This window comes from Musca vetustissima, unplaced genomic scaffold, assembly GCF_032173495.1.
Source record: "Musca vetustissima isolate MV318-11 ecotype Yass unplaced genomic scaffold, APGP_CSIRO_Mvet_v1 utg89600, whole genome shotgun sequence".
NCBI classification, from domain to species: domain Eukaryota; kingdom Metazoa; phylum Arthropoda; class Insecta; order Diptera; family Muscidae; genus Musca; species Musca vetustissima.
In genome coordinates, this window is record NW_026881471.1 from 15,515 (window position 1) to 29,901 (window position 14,387).

At 33.9% G+C, this 14,387-nt stretch overlaps 2 protein-coding genes across 2 annotated transcripts; one reads left to right on the top strand and one right to left on the bottom strand.

Moving 5' to 3' along the window:
* Nucleotides 1-459: 459 nt before the first annotated feature.
* LOC133327374 (sepiapterin reductase-like) lies at nucleotides 460-1,254 on the bottom strand. The gene has a single exon (XM_061535934.1). It carries the CDS (start codon nucleotides 1,252-1,254, stop codon nucleotides 460-462), a length of 795 nt encoding a protein of 264 aa, XP_061391918.1.
* A 9,185-nt stretch (nucleotides 1,255-10,439) lies between these two features.
* On the top strand, nucleotides 10,440-11,423 carry LOC133327373 (sepiapterin reductase-like). The gene has a single exon (XM_061535932.1). The coding sequence runs from the start codon at nucleotides 10,456-10,458 to the stop codon at nucleotides 11,290-11,292; it is 837 nt and encodes a 278-aa protein (XP_061391916.1). The 5' UTR covers nucleotides 10,440-10,455; the 3' UTR covers nucleotides 11,293-11,423.
* The last annotated feature ends 2,964 nt before the right edge of the window (nucleotides 11,424-14,387 follow it).

Consider the following 14,387-nt stretch of genomic DNA (forward strand, 5'->3'; position numbering starts at 1 on the left):
TAAAGGGAGGGTATAAAAAGTTCGACCCGGCCGAACTTAATTACGTTTTTACTTGTTATATTTTTATTTGACATTGCATTTAAATAAAAATGACTACATAACAGTCTTGAATATTTAATGAAAAATTGATGAGGTTTTACAGACGGCATTGCAAATTGAACCTGCATCTTATGGTAATGTTTTTTGAAATTTTAAATTCAGTTTTTATTTTTTTTTTTCAAACATTTAATATCACCAATTTTTTATGACACATGAAAAAACAAACTAGCAACTCGATTTTCCAGTTTTGTTTATTACCAATTTTTTCTTTGTATTATTAAACAAATTGAGCACACAAGTTACATACAAGTTGTACTACAGACATACATTCATAAATATATACAATGTTTATGTGATTATTCGGTCAAATGCCGTTTCGTGAACGACTTTCAATCCACCACCAACCACCACCATTCGTCACTAATCAAAATAGTCAATATGTGCACCAGATTTGAATTCAACTTCTTCCAATATGTGAATGAATTTCTTTGTGGTCTGTTCGGTGGTTAGCATCGTTTTACTATCACGTTGACTTTTAAATGCCTCCTGCAGATCCTTATTAATTGTTTCCTTTTGAATGACGACGGTCATATCCGTATCAATGGGTCCAGGAGCGTAGTTGAGTACTAATGTATCGGTGTTTTGTTCTTCCACAGCCAATACCTTGAAATACATTTCCCTTGCCGCCTTGCCCGAACAATAGTAACTCATCGAGGCGAAGGGTTCAATGCCACACAACGATGTTATGTTGATGACTAATTTCGGTATTTGGGCGAATACTTTAAAAAACTCCCCATTCAGGGCAATTGTGGAAAATACATTTGTGTGATAGTAATCCGACCAAACATCAGTATCGGTAACATCTTTGGCAGCTTTCGAAACATCCCCCACAGTACCGGCATTGTGTATAATAAAAGCTCGTTCAAAATCACAGCTACTGGTGTTGGATTTCTTTAGGGAATCACTTAACAGTTCTTGGAAATGCTCGGCCTTGGCTTTGCCCAAATCCACGGAATATATTAGCACTGTGACGTCACGTCGCACTGATTCAATTTCTGTTTTGGTTTTTTCCAAAGCCACCTGATCGCGTGCCATTAAAATAATTACGGAGCCAGCTTGGAGTTTTTTGGCAACCTCGATGGCCATACACTTGCCAATGCCACGGGAAGCACCAGTTACTAGGAAAAAGGTTTTCTTAGCCAAATCTAACACCATGTTGCTGTTGTTGTGTATTCGTGTTTTACGGAGTTTTTTTGTTTTCGTATACAAGCTTAGAGAAACTATCTATTTGAATGGCTAGTTCTAAAACAACTGTTGATAGGTTGTTGCTGTTGGTTGGTTGATTGGTGGGTTACACACATCTCAATCTCATGGATGTGTTTATCAGTTGTTTGGTGGAGAGAGATGCCATGCTGGCCAGAATCAATAAAATGTTGAAAACAACTTGTTTGTTTTTAGCGGTGAATCAATTTGAATTAATTGGAATCGATTTTGTTATCGATTACGGTGTTTTTGTATAACGGATATTTGTTTAAAATTTGTTTATTTTTGAAAGAAACGAAATTGTTACTCGTTTGCAACACTTTGAAATATTCGATAGAATTCATATATGGCCTGTTCCCGTACTGCAAGAATCTACTACGTTTTACTACGATAACAAATTTTCCTTTATGATATCGACAAAAATAGTAAAAACTAGTAGATTCTTGCAGTACGGGAACAGACCAATAATGTTTAATGTATAAAATTGAAATTTAATTTATATAATTTTAATTTATCAAAATTTAAGAAAGAAATTAAACAATAGCATAATGTTGATTAGCTATGTGTGGGTTTCTAGTTTTCTTTTTTAACCAAATTGTTTAAATAATTTAAAGAATCGACTATTGATAAATCTAATTTGCACTAATTGTAAAATATAGATTTGTATTTCTTATTTTTTCAGTATTATTTGAAAATGTTATATTAATTATTATAAAAGAGTATAAATAACTCACTTAAAAATTAATTATTATTAAATATTATTTTTGTCATTACATACTTTTGAAAATTTTTTAATTTGTTTTCTTAATCTTTTTTTTAATCATTTCATTTATTCTTTATAATAGCAAGAAAATTAAACTTTAAATAAATATATATTAATAAAAGAGTAAAGTGATTGACTGACTTGAGGGAACCCTCCCCCCCCCCCCCCCCCCCCATTCACGATTTTAATTTTTCAAGATTTTCAATGGGCTGGTAAATCCATACCAACGCTTGTTAAGGTTTGTAACTTTGTACATATATAATTGAAGATTTAAAAGAGAAGAAAAATTATTTACAAAAAATTTTTGTTATTGTTTTGTTGTTGTTTTTTGTAATTAAAGAAAAGTCCTTATTTTTGATGGCGGGCATGATAACTCCTCACTGGAACATCGGAATCCGAAAATTCCAACGGTGTTAGAAAGAGTACATGTCTGGCTCTCGTATGAACTAGGATTATTGACTTCGCTCTAAAATTAACAAAATGGTGGACCTTTGAAAAATTATTTTTGGAAAATCGCCGATTTTTTACCAAAAACCAAGTTAAAAAATATGGAAGATCTTCACCGATTGGCTTTATCCTAGTTCATACGAGAGCTATACACTCCCAGAGAAACGTTGCAAAATTTGGAACCGATTGGATTATTAGTTTTTGAGTTATCGTGCCTGCCATTCGCAAAAAAAGAGTTCTTGAGATTTTCACTTGACTCCGCGAATGGATTTTCGTGATTGAATTTTGTAAATATTTTTTAGAAAGCAATTAACAATTTTATACTTTATTTTTTTCAGCATAAATAATAACTAATTTGTTTTTAATAATTTTAATTAATTAATTAATTTTTATAATAAATTGAAAATGTATTATTATATTAATTTGTTTTATAAAATATTACAAAAATATTTGGAATTAAAACAACAACAAAATGTATTATTTTAATATACATCATTTGCACTCACGTTAAATTTTTATATGTTTAAAAGAAATTATTACTAATTGTGAACATGTATTAAAACTAAAGACAATATTGATTAAGCTCACAAAAATATATAACTTTATTACTCTTAATGTATTGCGTATATATTAAATGTTTTGCATATTAAAAAATGTGTATTTCAAATCATGTCTTCAGTATTTACTACAGATTTATGCACAGACAGAAGAACGTGTGATTTGTATTTAATAATAGAAAAACTTCTTTCAGCTGATGCTGTGGTTACCGGTATTGATATTAAAAACGATATATTTATATTTGGAAATAGATTTTCGACACATACTACAATCGCATCGAGTGGATTAGAAAATTGTATGATTTCTTTAAAATCTTAACATTAAAATTTTATAATTTTCGATAATGTTTTAACTATTTTTTAATTTTCCAGAAATCTGCTTCTTCTATTTACAATTAGTTCGTTCAAACATGGTACAAATATGGTCTGTACCAGAACCTGCAAGAATGTAAATTTTTTACTACGATAACTTTTTTCCTGTATGATATCGAAAAAAATAAAAATAATTAGTAGATTCTTGCCAGGGATGCGAAATGAAATTGTTCAAATTGTACTGGCTTTCAATAAAATGTATACTTTTTTCAGTCCGATTGTACTTTTTATATACTTTTTAATAAAATTTTTAATATCATTAATAATCATCAATATCAATTAATAAAAACATACATATATAAAGAATTCATTTTTATATACACATAGATAAGATGAACACCTAAAATTAACAAAAAGGTACATAAAAATTCATTTGTTATACGTACTTATAAGTCATATATATAAATTGATCAATTGAGTAAAACTTTTTCGCAGCGTATTCTTATGTATCGAGATGTAAGATTTGAAGCAGTCAAAACATTCCTTTCTTTGGTTTTAATTAAATTTTCATATGAAAATACCCTTTCCATTTGATAGGTTCTACATGCATTCTGGCATCCTCAGACTGTATTTCTAAATTGACATTATTTATAATTTTTAGAACATATTGTAAGAACAAAAATAACAGTTTGTAAAAAAGGTTTGAAAATGCTGAAATAATAGAATTGAGTCTTAACTTTTGGGAATCAGTTCGGAAATCATTGAGTGTAAAATAATATTGAAGTGATTCCCACTGCCCCAAAATCATTTCAATAACTGCTTGACATGATCGCTATCGATTTGTTGAGTATTTAACAATAACATGAATATCTGTACCGAAATATTCCTGAAACTTTTAAAATAATCCCTCTCATAGAACTGTTACAGAAATAATAATTAATATCTTTACTGAATTTGAATCTGATCGGGAATACTGAATTTTGAGGCGGCATAGGACACTAAGTTTAAACAATGGCATGTTCATCCATTCGTAACGACAGCTTTGGATGGCGATTCATTTCATATTGTATGTTTAAACACTTATAATACCTTTAAGTGAAAATAATTTTATGCAATTTAGAAATAATACCAATTATGTCATTGGGGTGCTATTGTATTTTTGACATCAAAATAGTGCTAAAATTAGTACAATTGTACCAACTTTGGATCCCTGATTCTTGCAGTACGGGAAAAGACCAATAATGTAATTCTATAAAATATTCGGAGTTCAAACTCATTACATTTGACCTGAAACTTATATTTCTTAGAAAGAAATCCAAATTAAATCTTACTATTTCCCTTATTTCTTCCAACGATTCCACTATCTTTTCTATATTTGTTTTCAATCATGCTGCTTAATTTATTGTGTTTCACAATATGAATATAATCATTTGAAAGATTTATTTGCTTCTCGAAATATTCTACATAACGTAGCAGATCTTTTTGGATTTTCTACTGTGTACTCTCCAAAAATTTTCTAAGTTAACGTCTAGTCTAACTACAGTATTCAAGAGACAATAAAATTGTCTCAATCGTCACTTTAAGATTATACGTTTGTTATTTCAATATATCTGAAGCTTTCAATATATTTATACGTATTGAAACATCTTTCATTCTCAATATAAAGTCCTGAGTCCTCATTGTTGCATGTTTGTGGTTTTCCTTTTTTTTCGTGGTCGGTGAAGCATTAAAGAGCATCTTTCCAATTTTTAAGAGGGTGCGACAGAGGTAATTTTGGGACTTGATTGGGTAAGATGCCGAGTTTACAAAAATCGCCTTTTGCAAAATCTGAATATGCGATACAAGAAAGCGGGGCCGGGTCGGTAATAATTAAAATGATCAAAATTAATTTTATAATAACATGCAAACTGACTATCCGATTTTGACGAAACTTTGTACAGCCTATTATCTTTACTAAGCTTAGATCAAGTTTGAAGATGGGACCCACTGGTACACTCTTTCTGGTACCTTTCCCACTGAGGGTAATTTTTTTATTATTTGTAATACCAATATCGAGCTAATGGAAAGTCCATTTTGAACCAAACTTTGCACAACCTATTACCTTTACCATAAAGTTTGAAGATGGGACCCATTGGTCCACTCTTTCCGGTACCTCCCCCACAAAATTGTCAAAATTGTGCTAAAAATTATTTTTATAATCACATGCAATGAAATTTTTTCAACCTATTATCTTCACCAAGCCTAGATCAAGTAGGAAAATGGGACCCATTGGTCCACTCCTTCTGCTACCTACCCCAAAAATGGTAAACATTTTCAATATTTGTAAATCCAATATCAGGCGAATGGAAGGTCCGATGTGAACCAAACATCGCACAACCCATTATCCTTACGAAGTCTGGATTAAGTCCGAAGATGGGACCCAGTAGTCCACGCAAATGGTTAATATTTTCTAAAGTGAGTGAGTGACTGACAGATCATCATACAGACGAAACGGCTGAAGCTTGAAATTTTGAGTGTAGGTTGTTGTTGGTGTGTAGGCGCAAGATAAGGCTGGGTTTTTGGAAATTTGAACTAGAAGGGTACGAAATGTACCAAATATGGTACCCTTTGTATTAAACGAACAAGAAGAGGTAGAATTCTGAAATTTGGAATGTGGGTCACTGATGGAAAGTTAGAAAGCTGTACAAAACGATTTTTGGAAATTCGACCTAAAAGTGTACTAAAAGTACTAAACTTTATTAAATTTAGTTCGAATTGTAAATATATTGAACATTATAGCTAGAATCTTGAAATTTTTTATATAATAAAGGTTGGGAAGTGGTGTTGATGTATAGAAATGGTTTATGAAATTAGTACATATCTATATAAAAAGTACAAAATGGTACTAAATTTCGTACTAATTGCGATTAAATGAGTGTATAGAGATGGAAGCATGAAAATTGGAATTAGGACTACTATTGTAGTACAGGATTGAGGTAGCTATAAAAAATCGTAAATGGTACAAAATTTGGTGCATGTTGGATTTAGGTGATTATATACAGCTGGGGTTTTCAAATTGGGAATTAAATTGACTGTTGGAGTGCTGTATTGAGGTAGTTAGGAAATTAGTACTTATTGGTATGAAAAGTACTATGGTACCAAATTTAGTACAATTTGGATTTTGCTTGAAAGGTTAGAGCTGAAAACCTGAAATTTGGAATTAAGATTACTGTTGAAGATTGAGCTATAGAGACATCTTTGGAAATTCGTATTTATGTGAACAAAAAGTACTAAACGGCACTAAATTTCGTACAATTTGGATTTGGGTGAACGGAGAGAGCTGGAAACCTAATATTGGGAATAATTGTTGCTGTTGGAATATAGAATTGAGATATGGAAGCATAGTACTTATGTTTACAAAAAGTACTAAATTTGGTACAATTTGAACCCTGGTGGAATTGCGATTATTGTTAGAGTGTAGGATTGATGTAGTTTTAGAAATTCTTATATATGAGTATAAAAATTACTAAATGGTGCTAAATGTGGAACAATTTGGATTTGGTTGAATCCTGAGATTTGGAATTTAGATGACTCTTGAAGTGTAGTATTGAGCTATGGAGAAAACTTTGGAAATTCGAATTTATGTGTACGAATAGTAAATAGAATAGAAAATGCACTAAATTTGGATTTGGGTAACGGAGAGAGTTGGAAACCTATGTGTTCGAAAAGTAATGAATGGAACTAAATGTGGAACCTGTTCGTAAATTCTGATCTATTCTAAATCTGTGTAATGGAAATAAGAAAGAGATTTCGGAAAATAGTGATTATGTGTATGAAGAGTACTAAATGATAATAAACATTATATTAGATGGTGGAATAGAGGTGTATTCACGAATTCCATATTAAATATTATTTTATTCTTGTATTCCCTTTCCGCATACGTTTCTTATATAAAGCTAATAATAAAATCTGTGTGTAATTCCGAAGACTTCCGCAAACCAAAGGCTGGGGTTTTATATCTGTCGGCAACACCGACTAACACTTTATTACTTGTTTATATTGCCTTTCTGAATCACATTTGGACAATTTCAAGAGTTTAAAAAAATTTCAAGTAAATTATCCTACAAATTATAAATTGTGTTGTGTTTTTTTTATTTAAAGGCGAAACAATTAGTTTTCGCCTCGGGAAATGAGGTTAAACTTAAGTTTTCTCTATGAATTCGCTTACTGGTCGACCTTATATAGGTCTTAATCTGCCCTATTTCAAAACGTGAATAATAAATATTACTCAGAATAATAACTATTACTCAACATCGGGGCGAACATTTTCACTGAATGTATTTTTAGATTAATATATTTTCAATTTACAGCCAACACAGATAAGTAATTAAATGTGCCGTAGATAAAATTGCATTGCCAATAATATTTTAACATACACATTTTGGAAAATCCAAACACCTAAAAACATTTAGCAATTCGATTATTTTTCAAAAGAACGAGAGTTCTTCCCCAAAAGACAGTGTTACTATACGGAATTGTACAGTCAACAACGATTTTTAAATTATAATGCAAAACTGTTTAGGTCATAAATTTCGTACAACAATCCGAGATGGATTCAGCAAAACATTCATATCAAAGATGATGATGAAGTGGTGCTCTGATCGACAATAAGAATAACAACAGTTTTGACTGAACATCTGAATTGAAATTATACACTCAATCATAACATGGTGGGCTACTATGGGTTCAACATTTGAAAATACAAAAAGTTTCATTGAATCTGGTCGCCACAAATGTAGATTATGCAATGAAATCCACTACAGGAGTACTATTGTTGCTGTTATGTAGACTGGGATCACCCAGTAAGGTTATCATGTGTGCAAATATTTTAGAAGCATCTTAACGTTCTATTGAAGGCCTGATAACGTCAACGACTTTTTTCGCGTGATTCACAAGCGATTTACTACGCCACTGATATGATGCGCGTGTAGGGTGTTGAGGGGCGATTTCGTTTTACACAAGAATCACTTTCCTCCCATAGTAACAGAAATTGTATGTACATACATTTGTTACATATGTACATATATTGTAAATAAATATATAATACTTGGCACTAGTGATAATTTATAAATCAGCAAAATTACAACAAAGACCAGAAACAGGGTGGCACAGTGTAACAACTTTAATTTTTTTGGAAATTAATTAATTAATATACCTTAAAATTAGATATATTTAAAATTATTTTGAAAGTGTGTACAAAAGGTTCTCAATACGTAAAAACGGTCGATATTTAGGAACGATAAAAAAACTGTTTAAACCAGCATACTTGTACAATACAATAAAGCCTCTTGCAGGGGGGCGGCCCGGGGACCAAGCCGTTCAGGTCCACAAAAATTGCTTCAAACTTGGCATCAGTTTCGATCCACTCTTCATTCCACAAAAATCGTTTGAAATCTGTCTTCAAAACGTTGGGCGCCATCGATATTGCAAAATTTCTCGACGTCTTCAAACAGCATGGCACGATTGACGATATCAACCACTTTTGATATGTCAAGCACTTTAAACCCCGTTCTATGACACTTCATTCGACGAAAATCGCAGATCTCTAAAACATTGGGCGCCATCTATATTGCAAGTATTCTCGACGTGTTCAAATCTCGTGACATGATTAACGGTTTCAACACCTTCTCATAGTTCAAGCTGGCATCCTTTGCTGACACCTTTGAGATCGAAAACTAAAAGATTTTATTCTGATACTCGACTTCGGGATCATCCAACTGTTTCAGCATTACCATTAAGATTCCGTACGTGTCCAAAGCTTCAGATGATTTAGCCCTTCGAATAACAAAAATTCTTGGGGGATTTCGACCTGTCTCCTTGAGGATACCCGCAAACTGTTGATTAAAACAATTAGCACACCTCTCCGGATCAGTCATAGTTTCGTCGTTAAATGTGCCTATACCTATACCCATTTCCCATTTTCCACGGTTCAACAGCGACTTAACAGTGGCTCACAGTTTACTCACTAGTTAATGATCGATCAGCTGATAGGAGAACGCTAAGGTTATGGAACTTGACTATGCGAAGAACGAACCTTATAGAAATTGTTGAGACTTTTAATTATATATTTTCAAATATATTTTGAACAATCTCGTTCCTGAAGTGGCTCGATATTGGTCATTCATTTAATTCCATAGTTCGTTTTAATTCAATCAGACGAACGACAGGATCGAAAGAAACAAGGTGAACGAGAGCAAAAATTAACGACTGGAACTAGATGAACGAAAGAACCGAACCTAGTACCGATCGCTCCTTTTGTGAAATAGTTTCATTGAACTAGTTCGACCTAACTCTAGTAAGTGTTTCACGTTGTAGATTGATTCGAAATATAGCATAGCGAACTCAATAACTTATACCATATTGATATTAACAAATTCCGATATAGACATAGTTTTTCTAAATTTCGTCCGAGGTCATGTAAATTGCTCACCAATGAATGACCTCTAATTTAAACGAATTTTTACAAAGATTTTCGAATTGTGTATAGTTTTTCATGTTTGCATAAATCAGTTCAATTTAAATTTAAACTCCTTACCGGAATTAACAATCGAATAGTAACACTGTGCCTGTGAGCGGTTCAAATTAGATGAATCGATTTGAACCGCTTTGGGATAGATTCTCGCCCTTATCTTCATGATGAAATGAATATTGAAAAACCTCGATTCGCACAGACAGCGTAAACCACCGATCGATAGGCAGACAGACAGCAAAGAGATAAGAACCTCCCGATGTGGTGATGATACATTTCACTAAGTTCGTCGTTCATATAAATACATAGGAGTCTGGTCCAAACAACTTGGATCTACATATGACCAGCCATATAACAAACACAAACACCGCTTAAGCAAATTGTGAACAAAAAGTTTTCTTGGTAAACAGGGGAACGACAAACATTTCAGTGCAGTACAGCAGTCGATAGTGGAATAACACGCTCCGGGCCTTTGGTGGAAGAAAAGTTATTTCCTTTTTTAAATAAATCAAAATAATTAAATTTTACTTTAAACAAATAAATTAAGAAAACAAACAACAACAACAATGTCAGCCAAAAGAATGGACTTGAAGAAAAAATCCCTTTTCATCCTGAGTGGTGTCACCAATCCCTTGGGCAAACATTTGGCCATTGAAATGTGTAGCCGTTTCCAAATGGGATCTCTCGTCATGCTCATGGATGTCGATGACAAGTGTCTGCAAGAAGTTCGTCAAGAAATCGAGACGTCGACCAAAGGACTGCAGGTTGTTTGCTGTAATTTAATGGACTGGCAGAATGCCGATTCCAAGTTATTCCACAATTTACTCGCGACTGTACTCAGCCTACCCCAGCAGGAAGCTGGAGGCTTTAGAGAATTCGAATTTGCTTTAATCGTACACAACGAAGGTACTTTTGCCACTCATATGCTAATGGAACCCCAAGATGCCGAATCCTGGATGGCCTTTGCCAATCAACATTTGTATGCTCCCGTTGCTCTCAATCAAGAATTCATCAAGTGTGCCGCGCTTAAGGATACCCCCATGCTGCTGATCAACATCAACTCGCAATTTATGATCCAGCCCATGTTCTACAGTTCGTTGAAGTGCTCCTGCAAGAAGGCCCGTGACATGTATTTCCGTTCCATTGCTTCCGATGAAAGTCTTCGTAATGTTACCGTTATGAGTTATGCTCCTGGTATTCTCAAGACCCATCAGCCACAATACGATGAGAACAACAACGTGATCGATGTCGCCGATGTTATGGCAGGCGAAGAGGAAGAGAAGTGGCTGAAATTGCCAAGAGTTGAACCCCAGCAGGCCACCCTTAAGCTCATCAATATTTTGGAAAAAATCTCCTTCATCTCTGGTCACGATGTGGACTACTATGACACCTATGTTTTATGAGGAGTACTGTACAAATATTATCGGAAGCTAGGGTGCTACCGCTGCCTAGCAACTGATAATATTTACACATCGCCCAATTCAAGATTTCCGGACTTTGCTATTGTTACTATGGACCTACGAAGAGATAACGATTTCAACCACAACGACAATGATGATGATGATTTTGAAAATGATGATGAAGAAGAAGATTTTGAATTATTTAATAAACTACTAAGTAATCTTTGGATTTTGCTACAATTATTATTGAAGCAAAACGAAAATACTGATGAAACAGAAAGCAAAAATGAAAATATGTTTTATTTCTGGGGGGTAAGGGGAGAATTATATCAAACATTACTTGTATTCAGCTCAGCTGAATAGAACGTTTTCAGGGAAAATAATATTTAGCCAAGTTGAACATAAATTTATCTAAAGAAAACAGAATTCAGCCATTTTAAATAGAAATTTTCCTGTTAATAATCTATTCTACCAGGCTAAATAGAAGTTTTCCGAACAGTAACTCCATTCAGCCAGACTATATAGGAGTTTTACTATCGTGAACTCTATTCAGCCCGCCTAAATAGAAGTTTTCCTAAAGAAAACTCTATTCAGCCCAGCTAAATAGAAGTTCTCCTACCGTCAACTCTATTCAACCCAGCTAAATAGAAGTTCTCCTATCGTCAACTCTATTCTGCCCGGCTAAATAGAAGTTTTCCTATCGTCAACTCTATTCAGCCCGGCTAAATAGAAGTTTTCCTATCGTCAACTCTATTCAGCCCGGCTAAATAGAAGTTTTCCTATCGTCAACTCTATTCAGCCAGGCTAAATAGAAGTTTTCCTATCGTCAACTCTATTCAGCCAGGCTAAATAGAAGTTTTCCTATCGTCAACTCTATTCAGCCAGGCTAAATAGAAGTTTTCCTATCGTCAACTCTATTCAGCCAGGCTAAATAGAAGTTTTCCTATCGTCAACTCTATTCAGCCAGGCTAAATAGAAGTTTTCCTATCGTCAACTCTATTCAGCCAGGCTAAATAGAAGTTTTCCTATCGTCAACTCTATTCAGCCAGGCTAAATAGAAGTTTTCCTATCGTCAACTCTATTCAGCCAGGCTAAATAGAAGTTTTCCTATCGTCAACTCTATTCAGCCAGGCTAAATAGAAGTTTTCCTATCGTCAACTCTATTCAGCCAGGCTAAATAGAAGTTTTCCTATCGTCAACTCTATTCAGCCAGGCTAAATAGAAGTTTTCCTATCGTCAACTCTATTCAGCCAGGCTAAATAGAAGTTTTCCTATCGTCAACTCTATTCAGCCAGGCTAAATAGAAGTTTTCCTATCGTCAACTCTATTCAGCCAGGCTAAATAGAAGTTTTCCTATCGTCAACTCTATTCAGCCAGGCTAAATAGAAGTTTTCCTATCGTCAACTCTATTCAGCCAGGCTAAATAGAAGTTTTCCTATCGTCAACTCTATTCAGCCAGGCTAAATAGAAGTTTTCCTATCGTCAACTCTATTCAGCCAGGCTAAATAGAAGTTTTCCTATCGTCAACTCTATTCAGCCAGGCTAAATAGAAGTTTTCCTATCGTCAACTCTATTCAGCCAGGCTAAATAGAAGTTTTCCTATCGTCAACTCTATTCAGCCAGGCTAAATAGAAGTTTTCCTATAGAAAACTCTATTCAGCCGGGCTAAATAGATGTTTTCTATAGAAAACTCTATTCAACCAGGCTAAATAGAAGTTTTCGTATAGAAAACTCTATTCAGCCAGGCTAAATAGAAGATTTCCTATAGAAAACTCTATTCAGCCGGGCTAAATAGAAGTTTTCCAATAGAAAACTCTATTCAGCACACTTATCCCGATTTAGATACGTTTCGGCATGGCTTAGCTGAAAGTATTGGAAGTTAGTAAATAAGTCGTATTTGTTTCTCTGTGTGTGCCGCAAATGAATCAGATAATGTTCTGATAACACATTAACGCACACACACAACCGCACTTCAAGCGACAAACAATTGTCGTTGGCAAATTCAGCAGCCGCAGTTTCTGACCAGACTTTAGATGTGGCGTGAGGTTCAATTCATTTCGCGCGGGGGTCTTCTTTTGATATTTTTGCATTGACACCAATTAAGAAATGGGATCACCCCGAAACCGCACTTCGGTATGACCTAAATTTCAAAAAGAAATTGGAGCAATCAACAAAAAATGGAACAAATATGCGGAAATATTCGAAATTAAACGGGTCATCAAAAAATAAAAGCAAACAAAAAAATCAAAACAATTTTAATAAGGTGTGTGAATGTGTGTGTGTTTGTGAGCAAAAAAATGTTTATGTTTACTTTTTCTTGAGCTTTGTTTACGTCAATTCCGCAAAATTGCCGAATTTCGTTGACGTTCTGCGACAATGCCGGTTATAACTGTTTCTTACATGAGTTAAATTTGTAGGTCATTGCAGGGTCTCGGTGCGGAAAAAAGTCTCATGGAAATTGCAGTGACAGCCGAGCTTCATGCTGAGCACAAAAATACGTCAATAAGCGAATTTGGAAATGAGTTAACATGGTGAAAGTGTCTATAAAAATCCAACAAATGTCAAGGTGTTTCGGATTCATAAAATGTACTTTCATAAGTTACTAATAAATAAATAATTCAAGGTGTGGACTCCTAACTCGGCGTTTCTGTGACCTTACTTTAGTGGTCAGGAGGTCAAGGCCTCTGTAAAAATTACTTTATTCTTCCAATTTATTTGGAAAAAGGGCAGTTCGGAAAGGTCTTAGCATGGCACATATAAAGCCTATATCATATAAAAACAGACGCATCCGCAATTTTTTTACAATGGAAAAATTAGAAATTCGTGCTTTCATTGTAAAAAATTGCGGATGCGTGTTTTTTGAACACCTGTTTCTATATGAAGGAGTTGCTAGATCGAAACAAAATTTAATATGTGTTCATAACAGAGATGGAAGTTTCCAAAACACTTAACTTTTCTCTGTTTTTACCGCGCTTTTTGTGCTAGGCTAAGAACTTTCCGAACTGCCCCTTTTCCAAATAAATTGGAAGAAAAAAGTAATTTTTACAGAGGCCTTGACCTCCTGGTCACTAGAGTAAGGGCACAGAAACGGCTAAGAA